Source organism: Neopsephotus bourkii, unplaced genomic scaffold (assembly GCF_033783945.1).
Source record: "Neopsephotus bourkii isolate Nb327-2 ecotype Australia unplaced genomic scaffold, CSIRO-AGI_Nbou_v1 NB_1792, whole genome shotgun sequence".
In the NCBI taxonomy this organism is placed as follows: domain Eukaryota; kingdom Metazoa; phylum Chordata; class Aves; order Psittaciformes; family Psittacidae; genus Neopsephotus; species Neopsephotus bourkii.
This window is the reverse complement of record NW_026902266.1, coordinates 11,434,630-11,452,395: the sequence shown is the minus strand read 5'-3', so window position 1 is coordinate 11,452,395 and position 17,766 is coordinate 11,434,630. Positions and strand designations below refer to the sequence as shown.

At 37.4% G+C, this 17,766-nt stretch overlaps 1 protein-coding gene across 10 annotated transcripts in view; it reads left to right on the top strand.

The window, feature by feature from the left end:
• Positions 1 to 17,766, top strand: part of DENND5A (DENN domain containing 5A) — a 71,766-nt gene that overhangs the window by 39,118 nt on the left and 14,882 nt on the right. For 6 of the 10 annotated variants that reach the window (XM_061380434.1, XM_061380433.1, XM_061380432.1 and 3 more), the window contains 10 exons: positions 1,628 to 1,945; positions 4,123 to 4,338; positions 5,235 to 5,469; positions 5,967 to 6,117; positions 6,803 to 6,896; positions 10,419 to 10,550; positions 12,130 to 12,282; positions 13,143 to 13,247; positions 15,474 to 15,558; positions 16,978 to 17,062. In XM_061380434.1, coding sequence (XP_061236418.1) covers positions 1,628 to 1,945; positions 4,123 to 4,338; positions 5,235 to 5,469; positions 5,967 to 6,117; positions 6,803 to 6,896; positions 10,419 to 10,550; positions 12,130 to 12,282; positions 13,143 to 13,247; positions 15,474 to 15,558; positions 16,978 to 17,062 — 1,574 coding nt within the window. Of the gene's footprint in view, positions 1 to 1,627; positions 1,946 to 4,122; positions 4,339 to 5,234; positions 5,470 to 5,966; positions 6,118 to 6,802; positions 6,897 to 8,543; positions 9,307 to 10,418; positions 10,551 to 12,129; positions 12,283 to 13,142; positions 13,248 to 15,473; positions 15,559 to 16,977; positions 17,063 to 17,766 lie in introns of those variants that run through there. The other 4 variants (XM_061380431.1, XM_061380428.1, XM_061380436.1 and 1 more) reach the window with 3 other exon arrangements.

Here is a 17,766-nt window from a genome sequence, read left to right as displayed (position 1 = left end):
GAGTCTTACTCCTAAATTCAGGTGCTTACTTGAAACATGAGAGTATTTGTGTACATGCTGCCCCTTTGTGCCAAGTGTTCCTTTAATGAGAAGGCAGATGCACTCTGTGTGCGTCCCTGGCCTACCACTGGAGCTGCCTTGTTAGGTAGGTACACATTTTTCCTGCTGCGTTTGGGCAATTTGATACTGGGGAAGGCTGAACAATGACACCTGCCCTCTTTTAAAAATTAGAAACTTCTCACAGGGTGCACCAGAAGCTGTTTCAGAATCAAGCTCTCAGTTGTATTTATTGATTTTTGGGTACTTTTGCAACACCTAATTCAATTTGTGATTTACTTTACACAGCTTATCCTAGTCTGCTTGTCATCAGTTCCACCGCAAAATCCTACTGGAACTACTTGGTCCTTACTGATGATTTTGCTGCTTGTGTACATTGCTCAAATTTCTGGCATCACTGATTCAGTGTGAGGTTAATCTCTTCCAATTGTTTCTTTCCTATTAAACTGTGAAAGTGCTTCCATCCTTCTGCACTTAGTGAATCGTAAGAAGTAGCTGGAGATCTGTTAGCTCTCCTGACTTGGTATGTATTTTTGCTGCAAAGCCATGGTGAGACCTGAGTTCAGATGTGCCTCCTAGAATAATGCGGTGAAGTTAGGTTGGAAGTACCCTATAATCTGGGTGAAGGGATTTTGTATAAAGAAGGCTAAACAGACAAGTGGCAGTCCATGCTAATTCTGCAGTGAAGGAAAACTGAAATGCTTCTACAGAAAAGCAATGTTTCTTTTGTATACTTAATTATCAAAGCAGATTTCACACGTGAATGGGGTTGTTACTGTAATGTATGTGATTATGTAATGTCATGAAAGTGTTTGATACAGATTTTGCAATGTAGGGTGAGGTAAACCTTGAACATAGCTTCTTTTGATGTTGCTGTGGAAACCACATAGGTGGTTTTCTTTTTTTTTTGTTTTCTTTTTTTTTTTTCTTGGTTTCTTTTTGATGTAAAATGAGAACAGGAAAACAGAATTGAAACTAGTTCAATTATTTTTTTTTCTTGGTAACAAACTTCTAAGCTTTAGTTCTCCAGAACTAAGCATTAGTTCTCCAGTTGCTTACAGAAAAGAGAATGTAACTATTGCAGCTTCTGCAATATCAGTACACCTTTTAGAATGGAATTCGCCAGACCTCTTAGAAGTGTGGACTGATAATCTGAGAAACAGGCAGTCATATGCACATGTGTGAAGTAGTTTTGCAAATATCCTTTAGTTAAAATCTAACTGTATGTGTATGGAAAAATTTATGCATCTGTACCTTATATATGATACAATCTCTTTTGTACCTAGTGAGCAACTTTAAAATTAGTCTTCTTAGTTACCTTCTTGAAAAACCTGGAAGTGTAGACCTTATGCTGCTTTTTTCAAAGTCAGCTAACCGGTTCAGTTATGATTGGGGCAAGTGTGTTTTACAGAATAACCAAACAAATGCAATTTGTTTCTTTTGGGTTGTTTTTTTTTTTTTTATTCAGATGAGATTTGAATTTTAATAAGCACAAATCCAAAGGTGAGTAATACATGACCCTTATGCTTAGTAATGTTGTAATGGTATCCTTTTCTAAATTAAACCCTAGGCTAACCTGTGCTTTGTGGACGTAGACAACCATTTCATCGAGCTGCCGGAAGACTTACCCCAATTCCCAAATAAACTTGAGTTCATTCAGGAAATTTCAGAGATACTAATGGCTTTTGGAATTCCACCTGAGGGAAACCTTCACTGCAGTGAAAGTGCCTCCAAGATGAAGAGCCTCAGAACATGTGACCTGGTTTCTGATAAAAGAAATGGGAACATAGCAGGATCACCTTTGAATTCCTATGAGCTGCTAAAGGAAAATGAGACTATTGCAAGACTTCAAGCACTTGTTAAAAGAACAGGCGTGAGTCTAGAGAAGGTAAGCTATGAAGGTATCTGCACTCTCTGGACCTTCAGTAGCAGGTTGTCTGAAGTCATGGTTCAAAGACACTGTTTGTCCATCTTCACCAGAGAGAACTTTATGTTAACACGTTCACAAACTTTGTGAACATCTGAGAGACAAGGGCAAGCTTGGGGGGGAGAGACGGTGGGGTTTAATCCCACATCATCTAGGGAGACCTTTGGCTAGCCTCCAAGTGTTTTTTTGCTAAGGTAATGTGTTTTAAAAATCACCTTGCCTTGTTTATTCTTGGTTTTAAGATTTATTCTAAATTTACACCACTGCCCTATACGTGGCTAAAACTGACATCTACATATTCCTGAAGTTAGGATTCAGTTTTGGTTTCTATAGGTATCTTTCTGTAGGAAGATGTAGAATTCCATTCTGTATGTAGAATGTGTATGTAGAGTATGTATAATTTTGTATGTTTGCCGAAGGGGAATACTATGATGCTTTTTTCCAGTTGATACTTTAAATTGCATTAGTGTCTGATTCCCAGCAAGTGGATGTGCAGAGCTCATGGTGACCCTGGTTAGATTTAGGTTTTTTTTTGGCAGTCAGACTTGGGGAAAAATGTTGTGTCCCTTTTTCATGAAAGGAATTGCCTGAAAGTCCACTGTGGGGTTTTTGAGCCTTTGTGGAATGCAGTGAAGATTTTCTCAGCAAACTAAGGTTTTATTTCTTGCATGTTTAAATTATCTTGACCAGGTCTTCATTGCTGAGTCTGATTCCTACCCTGTAACTTGGGCTACAGGTGGTGCCAAACAGATAGAAATTGTGTGACCTGCGATAGGCTGGAGAGCTTCTTTGTAGGGAGGGAGCTGCAGGATGGTTACAAGAAGCAGCATTTGGTTACTAGACCAGATTTGATGCTCAGATCAGCTGTGTTCCTCTTCTCAGGTTTTTCTTTTGCATTGTATTATTCTTGTTGAGGGGAAAATTGCTAAGAAACATTGACTTCTTTGCTGAATGGATTGGGAAGTAATGGGAAAAGTACAAGTCTTTTTCATTTTTGCGCATTCAAGGCTTTTCTACTCTTTTCCATAGCAGTTAAAATCCCATTTTACTAGCCTTTTTTATGATGATAGGAGTGTATAGGTTGTAACTGTCAAAATGGTCTCAAATATGTAATTAAAAAATCTGCTTAATGCCAAATACCCAATTAATGAAGAATGAATAGATGCCAAGTGCTACTTATGAGAGGCAACTAGAAGCAATGGCTGAATAGCAGAGTACTCTTTAGCAGTGAGCATGGCTATATGATGCTGTTTATAGCCAGCCTTAGACTGCTATAACCAAGGTGCTTTAAGAAGCATGGGACAGCTGCAGCAACTGCATCATTGTGCAGATGTTGTAAGCTCTGGATATTATGTCAGTTATGTGTGGTGGTGCCTCTTATAATTATGAATGAAGGCAGGGGTTGTAAATGTGTATTCAAACTAGTGCATGAACGCTTGTGGCTTGGTTTTGTTTTGTTTTGTTTTGTTTTCCCTAAATACCCAATTCCTGTCAAAACTAATATGAACTGAATATCCAAATCTCTTAATGCTGTTTTCATAAATCTTAGCCCATGTGTTTAATGAAATGTAATGCATTTTCAGGTAAAATTACTCTGGGCTGTGTAGTGATGAATTATGCATTACATTGTTGAAGACTAAGGTTACAGGACATTAGCTACTAGACATGCATGGCTACTTTTTACTGTTCATTTTTATCTTCATTTGAAAGCTGGTAGGTATTAAACTGTAACAGTATTAAACCTGGGCTTGTATTACACCAGACAGAAATATGTATTTGCTTAATATGCAGGGGTAGTAAAAACCGCTAAAAAGCCTATGTAGGTGATTCAAGGGTAGAATAAAGTAAATCAAGTATATGGCAATAGAGGGCATGTATATGGTTGTTATCTATCCTTTTTAGTGCTAAAGTAGGTTATAGTTTATTATTGAAGTTAGAACTTGTATAGACAAAAGTTTTTTTTCTAGATTTATTTGATGTTGTTTTATTACAGTGCTTGAAACTAATTTTTTTTTATTTATTTTATTTTTTATTGGAATGTTGACTTGGGAGCTGAGGGGCAGATTAAGAGCTCATATACCAGGAATACCTCACAAAGCAACAATACAAATGTTTTGTGTGTTCTCGTACTTTCTCAGTTGGAGGTGCGAGAGGAGACCAGCAGCAAAAAGGATCTTAAAATTCAGTGCGATGAAGAAGAATTCAAGATTTACCAGCTGAACATTCAAATCCGTGAAGTTTTTGCCAACCGCTTTACACAGATGTTTGCAGATTATGAAGTATTTGTTATTCAACCCAGTCAGGACAAGGAATCTTGGTTTACAAACAGGGAGCAGATGCAAAACTTTGATAAAGTAAGTTATAATAAGAAGCTTTAAGGAGTAAAACAGTACTCAAACATAAGACTTTGTTTATTGAGCCATAAAATAAAAAACGGTACTCTCAAAATTGTCATTTCTTCCTTAAATTTCAGTGTTCCCCAAAAATGTCACATAATGTACATGGAAAAATGCATGCACACACATGCTTAGAGAGATAAGGATACACTTTTAAGGATAGTGTGGTAAAGTACAGTTTGCTGTAGAAAAATAGCTTAGGAAGCCTCACTTCAACGTTGAGATGCAGGTTAGACATTAATATCACTAGTGAAAATACTTTATTTTTTTAACTAGAGGAATTGCTGAATATGTTAATAAAACCATGACTTCACGTGACACATACATGTGTACCAAATGTTTTCCTAGCTCTATTCTAGGGAAGTACAAGACCCAGTTCTTCAGATTTTACTACTGTCTTCTTTACTGGAGATCAGGTATTTGTCAGCAGGATAGTTCACAGGGGTGAAGATTATGTTGTAGCATTGCCTGCTAAAGTGTTAATCTGATTCCCATCAAATCATATGAAAAGATTCTCATCAATGTTGTAGGCTATGAGTCCATCCAGAAGTACATAATATCCACACCTGTGATACTGTTGCTGTGGTTAGCTGGGATTCTGTTGAAATTTTCTTTTTTAATCAAGTAAATACTAAAATCACAGTTAAATAATCAGTGTGTGATATAATAGGTGATTGTCGTGAAGCTGGAGATTTCATATAGAATTCTTCTGAGACAAGCTTGACGTGTGTAATAAAACTAGGCTTTAAGTGGCACCAGAGCTCTATAAAATGTCATTGGTTAGAAAAATTGGTGCTTTTGCTGGATGTATCTCTGAAGATTCCCAAACTCTCTTATCTCTTCTTGTCTGTTAGGCATCTTTCTTGTCGGACCAGCCTGAACCTTACTTGCCTTTCCTCTCAAGATTCCTGGAGACCCAGATGTTTGCATCTTTTATTGACAATAAGATTATGTGCCATGATGAAGATGATAAAGACCCTGTTTTGAGAGTATTTGATTCCAGAGTGGATAAAATTAGGCTGCTAAATGTTAGGACACCAACTCTGCGAACATCCATGTATCAAAAATGCACAACCATTGATGAGGCTGGTAAGAGTAATAAGCCTGTTTCTTGACACTAAAGAAAATACTACTAGTCAGTGCTGTTTGTGGTAGACATTGAGTAATGATTCATGCTTTGAAACCTGAAAACCCCCAAAAAACAACCCCAAATGAAAGGACCGAAAAAGCTGAGGTATGAAGTTTAAGGGGTAAACTAAATGTTATATTGGATGCTGAGATGCGAGATAAAATTAATGTTAAGTTTGATTGAATTCAGCTGTTGTTCTGCATGCTTTGTGTGAAAAATGTTTGAGCTTAAAGAGGATGTTTTTCGCCTTTTGGTGGCAATTCTTAGATTTATTTTTTTTTCTTTTTTTTTCTTTTTTTTTTTTTTAATGCACTCTTGTACTATTGTGCCTGTTGGGTCACTAAGAAACTTTCACCTCCTTTGTTAAATTTGACATCTGCTTTTAGTTGAGGATGTGTGATTATAGATACTTGTCTGATTAAGACACCTTTAAAGAAAATCTTTCTTATTGTTTCAGAGAAATCTATTCAATTAAGGCTAGCAAAAATAGATCACACAGCAGTCCACCCACACTTACTGGACATGAAAATTGGACAAGGGAAATACGAGCTTGGATTTTTTCCCAAGCTTCAATCTGATGTTTTATCCATTGGACCAGCAAGCAACAAGTGAGTAAGCTAGGACAACAGGTGCTGGATCTTTGCAAGCTCTATGGAATGGTACTAAAGCAGAGATACTAGAAAGCAAACGCAGTGTCTTGTAGTGAGCACAAATCAGATGATGTGGGTGGGTTGTATGTGGAGGGGTTTTTGTTATTTCTCTTGATCCCCCCCCCCTTCCTTATTTTCCTCTCCTTTTCCTTTTTTTCCCTGCTCTTTTTCACCTTTTTCCCCCTGCTCTTTTCTTTCTCTTTTCTGAATTTCCAGAAGCAAATTTAGGTAAGAAAACCCTATTAAGTTTGAGGTTAAAATTGATGTATTTTGCATTATTTCTAATTACTGTTGATGTGAAAGCATGTCTCCTTATTTGATCTCAGTTAAGACCAAGCAAATATTTTAGGATATCTTCTTATAAAAACTTTGAAGGAAGAAGAAGGTGGTGTAAATTGCAACTAGATATCACAAAGGAATAGAAAAATACAAAGCAAGTGAACATGTTCTGTTTTCTTAAAATACTTTGGTTGCCTCACGTTGAATTTTTCTACAGAGATTCTTTCATGGGTATTTGCAGTTGCACTTTGTCTGATGTAATTAATGTCAAAATGTTCAATATACAATAAGATAGAAACTTATTTTCACCACTGCCCTTCACCTCACTTTCGACATTTGTTTAATGATGTTCTTCTGTCTGTAGGTGGACAAAGAGAAATGCTCCTGCACAATGGAGACGGAAGGACAGACAGAAGCAACACACAGAGCACCTGCGTCTTGACAATGATCAGAGAGAGGTGAAAATCGTTCAGCTATAGAGATCTGATTTTTCCCCCCCTTAATTGCCTGAATAATGCTCTGTAATACTTATGACATGTCTAGACAGTTACTTGCAGTCCATCTCTACTCTCCCTTATGTGTATTTAATACAAATGAAGGACCTTATCAGATCAAAATTTCTTAGTTTGCCTATTCTAAAGTTAATCCATTTTTACCCCGTCTCAGGACAAAATTATTTCATCCCATGTACAGGAAAGTTCCCTGAAAATGTTTTCACATGCTTTAAAATTTTGTGGGGTGGTTTATTTTTATTTGTCGTTGCGTTTTGGGTGGGTTTGGGTTTGGTTTTTTGTTTGGTGGTTTGTTTTTTTGGTTTTTGTTTGGGTGTTTTTTGTTTTGTTTTTTTTAATATAAGGGAGGGGAGGAAGGGGAAATTAAACTTAAGTTTTTAGTCATCTATTTCCTATTTCTAAATAAATTAGTCACCCTGGGGTGCTTTTGTGTATTTGATGGAGAAAAGATAATCGCCTCCAGAGAGTGATTATTTTAATCCTAAAATCAGAAGCATTGCCTTTTGGAGTTGCCTGGCTTTTCTCTGTAGATCATAAAAAAATTCTTAAGGTGGCAGATTGACACACAACCTCATACTAAGGTGGGAATGTAAACCCCATCCATACTGTCAGGTTTGTGTCTGCCTATTTTTACACAGCCCAGGCTGGTGCTGGTTTAGCCACCTTCTGAACTGATGATTTCTCTAATGACGGTTACTGTAGCTCACAGTTATTGTTTGTGGTGAAGAGATTTTGAAAGATCTGGGTGATGTGAACTAATTACAGTAGTTTCTGATTCGTATGATACAGACTGCAAACTGTTATACCAGGTGTTGATTTTATGGGTAATTTTAAAAATAATCTGGTTTAAAATATCAGAATTATTATTTTTTTGTTTAGTAACCCAAAGCTTTACTTTTGTTTCGTGTATGTTTTTCATTGAAGACAATATTCTCTTGCCTTGTTAAATATCTTCAGAAAAGCTTCATTTGGAATTTTATAGTCTTGTGTCTTTTAGGATAGTGCTGTCGAAATCAAATATCTTTGCCTGTCCAGTTCATTCTTCTATGTAGTGATGAGTTTAATTGTTTTTCCAATGTACTAATTTCCAGAATTTTCTCACTGGTTTCTTAAAATTTGTTGAAGTATAGTGTTATCTATGTCATTCATAACCATGTAACAGAAGAATGCCTGCATAATAAAAACCCACCTACGAGTAGTTTCTGGCTTTGGCATGTTCTCTATGCTCAGATAACTCTAAAGTGCTTTTTACTTAGAAGTGACAGAAGTGAAGAATAATTGATTTGTAACCTCATTATTGCTTTTAACACTTACGATGTTTAGCGTGTGAACTTCTGAGATATCAATTAGGTAATCACAAAGGCAAAAGTCTACCTCTAGTCTCTGGGGGCTTTTGTTTTGTTTTTTTAACTGATCCGTCATAAATTGATTATCCTGTAGGAATTATTCTGTCACACAAGGCAAATAATTTGTGAGGAAAAAGAATTACAAATACAGATTAACTGCCAGGTTAATCTGTACTGGTGTTTCAGGGTTGTATGCAGTACCTTTTTGATTTCATAATACTGACTGAACATTGAACCCCTCTCCCAGGTGAACCACTGACTTTCCTATTCAGTGTGAAAGAATGGGGAGGAGGCCAATCTGAGATGAACACTGGGGATCAGGCTGAGGAGGAGGCAGTGGTTTCAAAGTGCAGTGTTGTGAGTTGTAGACATATCGAAGCTTTGGGGCAGCCAACAAAAATCTGTGGAATTGAAGCTTAGTGGTTTTTGACTTGCAAATATTTGTGCCCAGTGGAGGGCAGATTTTAAACCAATCCAATGACTAAACACCGTCTTTTCTTTTTTCCTTTCAGATTCATTACTTACGAATTTATTTTTATGTTGAATGCTTGGGAGTTCTGCATTGTATTATGTCTTCACTCTATTCCTTTTCTGTTTTGCATGCTTGCTTTTATTCTTTCGTATGTACTTACCACTTTCACTTTGCATGGTCTGCTTGGCTTTTTGCTACCAACTTGTCCTGCCAGCACCTGGACTTTTCCATGTCAGAACTTCCGTTGCAGTTATGTTTAGTCTGGGACCAGCATGATTGGCCCTTCATGCCCTCTATAAAATCTGTGTCAGAGCGTTATCTGGTATGTCCAATGCACAATATGACTGTAATCATAGTACTGGATAAAGATGCATAATGAAATGTATATATCGTAGCTCTTTAGTGTAAGGCTGATAGAGAAGGTGTGGTTTTCCCTCTACAAAGTTTGTACTGTGTTTGACAAACTTATCTGCATGGATAGGCTGAGTGGAGACCTCATAGCAGCCTTCCAGTATCTGAAGGGGGCCTATAAGGATGCTGGGGAGGGACTCTTCATTAGGGACTGTAGTGACAGGACAAAGGGTAATGGCTTAAAACTTTAACAGGGGAAGTTTAGATTGAATATAGGGAAGAAGAAGTTCTTTACTGTAAGGGTGGTGAGGCACTGGAATGTGTTGCCCACGGAGGTTGTGAATGCTCCATCCCTGGTGGTGTTCAAGGATTGGTTGGACAGAGCCTTGGGTGACATGGTTTAGTGTGAGGTGTCCCTGCCCGTGGCAGGGGGGTTGGAAGTAGATGATTTAAGGTCCTTTCCAACCCTAACTATTCTGTAATCCTATGATCTATTCAGTGACGTTTCAGTTGGTCATTATTTCAGTGTAAGCTAGAGAAGTTGCCTATTAATCTGAAATATGTACTAATCCTTAGCATTCCGTCAGTGCCTATACAGGACTTTATAACTTACTCATAGCTGGCCATGCCTCCGACAGTCAATGATCACCTGGCTTTCAAAACATTTGGAATAGTATTCTTGCCTCTGAGGTGAAAACAATGGCAACTCCTTGGCAATAACAGGAGCTGGAAAGCTCTTTTGAGTATATTGAGTTCAAGAAAGTATTTTGCTCAAAACTGCAGATGCTTTATAGCTGAGAGCTGCTAGTAGCATTTTGAAACTGTTTCTGTAAGAAATAGAATTTCTTAAGGAATGCAGGGCATAGTACAGATCTCAGATGTTGTCAAGCTCCAGGCAATGTTTTCTTGCAGTCCTCATGTAGACTGGTCTGCTATTTGAACAAACTTGGTCTGGGTAATTACTATAAACTTCCATTTTATATGAAAAAATAACAAGATAATTCTCAGTGGTGGAGGGAGCAATTGAATCTCTATGCATCTAGATATCCTTGGCAGTTTGTATTGTGTTTTTGTTGTTCAGCAATGTATGTTCTAATACTAGTTAGGTAACACGAATGGGGAATTAACTCCCAGTGAACTAGCACCCTGAGTGCCCAATATAATGCTGGAAAAGGATGTGATCCTTTCCTCCTCATTGCCCAGGGGTGGGTTCAAAAAATAAGTTTACCTTTTTCCCTTTGGCAAAGTAGTCTCACTTGCACTTTTATCTGTATTTGTCAATTTTCTGCCCCAATATAGAAGTATATCCAAGAAGCCAGGAATCTGGGCAGCACTATTCGACAGCCCAAACTGTCTAACCTCTCTCCATCAGTAATTGCGCAAACAAACTGGAAGTTTGTAGAAGGCTTGTTGAAGGAATGCCGAAATAAGGTAATACAGAGATAGTTCTGTTCTCTTGCACCTCATATTAATCCTTTATGGACCATTTTGTGGCCAGTATCTTTGAACTCTCCTCTTTCATCACCTGTTTCTGCTTTATTCATATAAAGGATTTTGCATTCTAGTGAGAAATTCAGGAGAAAAGATAATGTATTTAGCAGTTCTGCAAGGAGTAGAAACTTTATCAAGCAGATTTATGATAGAGAATGTAAAATGATAGGAAGATTGAATATTGTGATGGGTCATCCCACTGCCATGTCTATTATAGTATATTTCAGTTATTACTAATGAGACTATACTATTTCAACAAGAGTGAATGTTCCAAAAGAGGAGGTTCTGGTGAAAATACAGGAGCTTTTCATATAACTAAAGGAAGTGGGTTAGCAAACTTCTGAAATGTAAGTTTTCAAGCATTAAGCAAAGAAATTTGGCATTAGTTTGTAGACGTGCTTCACCAGTATGTATTCAACCATATATTCATCTGAATTAAATGTTAGTGTTTATGCTAACACAGTAAAGAGAATATTATCAAGTAGACACATTCTTGCCTTAAGTCAGTGGAGGTAATACAGCAATTGTATTTAACTTTGTGAAACTGTGTTTGGTACATCTACTTTAGTTTTCTGTGTATATGAAACTGTCCAAATAATCCACTTCACTTTATAATAGAGGCATATGATGATGAAAATCCTTGAAGATAGACTGTGGGAATGCAACCCTAATGAATGTAGTGAGCCTGCTGTTAGAAAAATTACCAGGGAAGGTGAGGAGACAAGCTAGAGGCTAACTGGTGATTCTTCATTTCAATTAAGACTGTTGCCTAAGGGAGTATTACTCATTTGAGGGATACTCTAGAACAGCAACAAAGGTGAAAAAACGTGTAAGAGATGATCAGAAGTGATTCCCTAGTAATTTTCCCTCCAGGTCACTATGCACTGAATATTTTGTGACTGGGAGACTACTTCTAAATGTCGATGAGAGCTTTGTTGACCAGAATGAAACTGTGCGTGATTTAGGAGGATGTGGCTCATCAGGAAACTCAGGAGGTGCACTCCAGAATGGGTTTGGTTTAAACACAAGAACCCTTCTGACAGAATGGGGTCTCACAAGAATAATGTATCCCCCTGCTACTTGGAAGCACTTGTGCATGTTCACCTACGCTTGGAAGACGTGGATATAGCATATTGCTCCTAGTCCAGTGCTCATCAGTCTTCAAAACCAGTCAGTACCTGTGTTGCAGGGCCTTGCTGCTAGGCCTCTCATTTGTGAATGTGTATCGTGCTGTTCCCTTTATTTGAGTTACTCTGCGGAAGCTTATGTGGCCATTTGCAAGTCACCGTTAGAAAGATGGAAGAGGCTGTAAAGTAGTCAACGTTGCTGCAGCCATGGCTTGAAAGACAGGGGTAAAAGAAATGCAGTCATGCACTAGCTTCAGAGATACTGTGTATACACAGTTACTCTGGCAAATCTTAGCTATCGTGTACTTTGTTGTTGGTTATTTAAAAAGTGTAAGTGATCTTGGAAGCTTCTGTGGAAAGAATTAACTCTTTTTTGCCTTCTCCTATTTGAGACCAAGAGGATGTTGGTTGAAAAAATGGGTCGAGAAGCTGTGGAGCTAGGTCATGGTGAAGTGAATATCACAGGTGTGGAAGAGAATACCCTGATAGCCAGTCTGTGTGACCTCCTAGAAAGGATATGGAGCCACGGTCTTCAGGTCAAACAGGTGAGGAACAAATACTTCTGTATGTTGCAGAGTGCACTTTCCTAAAGTCATGTTACGCCCTTCCAGTTTCTGATTCCAGAGAATACCTTTTGTGTGCATATAGATGTGTTAAAATACTTGTGTCTCCCTACAGCCTTTTTTATGTCAGTTACTTTCCCCTTGTCTGTCTCCACTTTCTGCTCTGGGGTATGTGCATATGTACATGCAGATGTGTTCCACAGATGACTTCTTGGAAGACTTTCTTTCTATTTAACCTGGGGGTTTTGTTTGGTTTGGTCTGTGGGTCTTGGTGTCATTTTTTTCTTTTTTTAATAGGATGGTAAATAAAACTTTTTTGGTGTTCTTAATACTTTTGCTAATGAAGTTGCATAGGCTAGAATGCAGCATATGCTAAAGATGCTCTAAATGGGATATGGTATAGGGATTTTGTTTTCATTCATGTTAATTTAGTTTTTAAGAGTAAAACCCTTCCTATTTTTGTTCTTCCTGAATGATAGAGGGATAGTGAAGTTATGTTTACAAGATCACTAGTTAGGGGTGTTGTTTTTCCTATTAAACTCATAATTGTTGTGTTCTTCTGTTTGGAGTCACTTTTGGGACTAGGTGGATTTTGGAAGGCCTTTATCTTTTCCTCCTCCTTTGTACAAAGGAATAGCAAGGACAGTGAGAATGATAACTTACTCTTTTTTAAAGAATGTGCAGAATAAATATACAGAGTCCAGTCAAACTGCAGTTCAGTATCTCTGTTCCCAGCACCCAAGCACCAGTGTTTAAATCTGCTCTCCTTCAAACTACATAGCAGTTCTCTATGTGAAGATTTATTGTGTGGTTCTCTCCCTTCCTTCTTGTATATCACTTAGGATAGAAGCTGTACTGCTTTCATCTTAGAAGATAGAGCATCAGTATACTCTGCTTCAACTCAGATTTGGGCCTTTCAGACCACCAGACGGCCAACCCTACATAAGGTTAATGCTTTGGATTGATTGCAGATGTTAGCAAACAGTGCTGAATGGTGGAATAAATAGAATGGTGGAATATAATAGAGGCCTGATGGAGGAAGTGCAGCACATCTTGTATTATGATGCACCACCAGTTCTGTGTGTGCTCTGGCCTTTATTAAATATGCAAAAGCCTGCTGGTCTAGACATGGGTTTTATTTTATTTTTCAATACGGAGCCAAGTAAGACTCATCGTTCACAATTGAGCATAGTAATGAGGATGACTTTCCTTCCACCAATGCCTGCTTTTACCTGTTCCCTGCTGAAGAACCCTGAAAATCCTACACTGGCTTCCTGCCAGTTCTTCCACCTGCAGAGTGAATCCACACCTTCCTTTGCCCAGAACAATGCAGGAGAGTTGTCAGATATAGCATCTAATGACTGAAGTAGTCTGAACTTTCAGAAGGCTATGGTTATTCTTTTGCCTGTTCTCTGTCCCACTACTTCCCTTAGGCTGTGTTCCTTTCCCTTATACAGCTTGCATCATCATTGCTATTTGGTGAAGTTAAAGGAGAGTAACGTGATAGTAAAGGAAGCGGGCAGATACATGTACGCTGTATGAGTTCTTACATTCATCATATTATTGACATCTGTTTGCTGCAGGACCCTTTGCTGCTTTATGTGAGCTGTTGCAGTTTTCCTTGCCATGGTGACCAGTTGCTGAACACTAGACTATGCGTACATGTGTGTGTTCACTGAGAGAAATACTGTTTTGAATGTAGCAGTTCCCTGGTATTTTTCATGCTCCCTTTTTATGTTTTTATAAGACTTGCAATTTTGGCTTTCCATGCTGGATCTGTCAGGTAGACACATGAAATATTGAGCTGCTCTGAATTTTGTTAAAAGTTCACCAGTGGATGCATATTTTTAATAGATTTCTCTCAACACAGATGTCAGAGACACACTAGGCATTATCTTCTGGGGGCAGGGCACTTCTGGAGTAATCCATCATGGTCATTAGTTCTTTATGTCAGTGAGTGAGCTATACTGTTAAAATTCAGAGATTTTTAAAGATAGAGTTTTTTAAAAAAGATATTTCAGAGATGAACTATAATTACTGCACTTTTAGGAAGCCACTTACATGACTTTAGATGACACTGATAGTGCAGAATTGGCAACTGTTGCTTTACAGTCACAGTTTCTGCACAAAGTTGTAAATAAAAATATGGCTTTATAATATGACTGCATTTCTGAAATGCAAAACTGCAAAATCTTTCCTGGGATTTCAAGTTAATATAATAATTTAGGGTAATATTAATAAATTTCCTCTCTAAGTAATTTCAGTCAATGTCTTTGAGAGCCCCTGTTAGATTACTGCTGCCTTTCTGTGGCTTTGCAAGATTTTGGTTTATTGTGCAGAATATTTTAGGATGACTCCAAGAATCTATTTAGTTTGCCAGTGAAAGATTTCCTCAACTCTTGTGTTCAGCTACCAGCAGTTTAAGAAAGCAACCATGAGCAAGGTGCACATTTTAACATTATTTGACTGATTTACCTTGGCCTAAATACACATCCCAAGCTGTAACTTTTAAGTTAGTTTTATAATATGTAGCATTGGAGTATTATTGCTGATGTGCTTTCATTGTCTTGTTTGTATTTTGAGTTGTCGTATTATGTGTGTAATATCCAAGTCCTTTGCCTGATGAAATAGAGGGGGATCTTTTGGGGTTCTAAAAATTGACAGCATGCAGCTGTAGTGCTGTATTACCCTCAAGAGTACAAATGCACAAGGCTTGATCTGGGTTTACTCAGGCTGGTTCTGTATCTCTTGTCACTTCACTGCTGGAGCAGCAGGGTGGGAAAGACACATAGGACATGTTATGTCCTCAGAACTCTGCTTGCCCATAGTGTTTTACAAGCATTTAAATGTCCTCTTATGATGTCAATGAACTATGAGGAAGGAAGTTCAGTTGGCTTTTTTCCTGTTACCAGAATCGTTAGATCCCAGTAGTTTGACTCTGGTTTTTCTTTCTCAACCTCTTTACAGTTCCTCAGCACCCCCAACTTGTGTCTTATTTTTGTTTTTTTACCAATGGCTTTGTAGGGAGAAACATATTTAAATCAAGTCATTGTTATGGCTGGTACTTTCAATGGTGATTTAAACTTTTTGTTTAAATTTTATTTAGCTGATAGTGATTTCTTTAATGAAGTTTTCGTTTTAGTTGATTTTTTTTGTTGTTTTTTTAATTTTAGGGAAAGTCTGCTTTGTGGTCTCATCTGTTACACTACCTAGAAAACAGACAGAGAAAAACTACATCAGGCAGCTTCAGTACCTCAGGTAAGATTTGATTCCACTTGAAGAAGATAATAAGAAGTTGAGTGAGAGCTGCCTGCAGATTTGCACCATGCAGAGATTGTTTCCTTGCAAATATCCTTCACTCAGTATAACTGAATCAAGTATTCTATCTGCTACAGAATTAATATGGACCTGGTGCATTGTCCCGATAAATTTTCTGAAAAATAAACTTGTTTGGATTGAGCCCGGTTTTTGGGGTCTGATGTCTGGCTACTGCAGATATCGGAAATATCTGGTGTTTCAAAGATAGGCTTTGAAATTTATTGCTGTGATATACTAGCCTTTGTATGACACATGGTCACTGCATGGCTGGCAGAGCATGTTGAATTGTGGATGGGAATGGAAAACAAGTATCAATAAATACAATTGAGCTCTATGTACTGAAATTTTACGTTCTGTCTTGAGAAACAATTGAACAGTAGGCTTATTGTTTAAAAGAAAAAGACATGGACAAAACTGCAGCAAAGCCAAGAAACAACAAAAAATACAGTGGAAACATTTTACTTGTTGTTATATACAGTGATGCAGTAGCAGTAATATTACAAGGTGTTTTTAAGGTTATTAATGCAATTTTTAAACACTCCTACTTGTGTCAGATGTGAGCATAGGGTTATAACACAAGTTATACCTTTTGTGTATAATTCCAAAAAGGGGTATAGATGGGTTTGGGGGAGACAGTAGGTGCTGTAGGCAAAAAGCTGAGCATTACTAACTTGCACAAGGTCCTGTAAGTAATCCAAACCAAAGATTTGGAAAGTAATAAGGTCTCTTGAATGTCACTTGGTCCATAGTGGTTTTGCATATTAGACTGAAGTTGCAATCATTTTCATGCTTTCTAACTTTGGATTGAGGGCAGGGACTGTATTTAAAATACAGCTTGATTATAGAGTGGAATTTGAAACATAAGAGTAATAATGTTGCTTAAAACCCCCGAAGTGTTCTATTTTTAAAAATAGTGGTGTTACAGGGGCATGCAAAGCGATAGATTAGTTAAGTATGATGCGTGGTGTACTGAGCAAAACACGTTGAACACAGTTTTCTGGTGTCAATAGTGCCAATCATTTTTACTATATAGAAAGAAAATAGGATAGTCTTTAGAAACGAATACTTGATTAGTATATATCTTAAGCCATTTGATGTCATACTAATTTCAGTTTAATCTAAGCTCATTAATGTGTTTAATGCTCAGTGTGTGCTGATCTGCATAACCATCTGTGTAGCATATTAGATTTTCCTGTCACTTGAAGCAGAAATATGCCACAATATCTTCTCAAAGCAGTAAGTCACCAGTAACTCAAGAGTGCAAGTTGATGATAACTGACCTTTTTTTAAAAAAAAAAATATTGATTTTAAAATCTTTATATGAATTTATATTACCAAATTCTGTTTTTCTGAGTCTAGGAATACTTCTTGATTCAGAAAGGAGAAAGTCTGATACCAGTCCAGCCATGTCACCTCTTAGAATCTCTCTCATCCAGGATATGAGGTGAGTTTAAGCTATTAAAACTAACACAGAAACTTATGAGGTTTGCATACTTGTTTCTGTGTTTCATACAGCAGAAGGCGAATGTGGGCGAGAAACCTGCTGAAGTGTTTTAAGGTATATAGTGCAACCTTTCACTGATCTTTACAAAAGCATTTCGTACAGTTGAGTTTTTATATTGTCACAGCTACTGCTTATAGAAATACCCTGGCACAGTTTTAATCTTTTTTTTTTTTCCTAAGTATGCTGTATTGTTTTATTTCCATGGACCCATACATGGGTGTAGCGTATGTGTTTTCCCTTGTATTGACAAGCTGGTTGCATAGCTCTGAGCTCATTTTTGATTCTCAGTGAAGAAAGCAGTTTAAAGAACTTGTTTGATATAAAGAGTGGGTTTATCTGACAATGAGTGCTGTAGTGTGAACAAAACTATAACTTATGCTCAATGCCTTCTTTTCAGTACATCAAAAACAATATGCATAACTTATAAATTAGTTTTGAAAGGCCTATTTTATTCTCTTTTTTCCTTACCAACATCTAATTTTTTTCAGTAGGGAGGAGTTGAATTTTCAAGGGACATGCTTGTCCTTTCAAAATACACCAGTTGTTCCTTGTATGTAAGAAAAGCTACTCCTGAACATACAAAGACAGTATTTAATTTTACAAAGCACTCAGGCATAAATACTGCAGTGATAAGGTCCAGAATG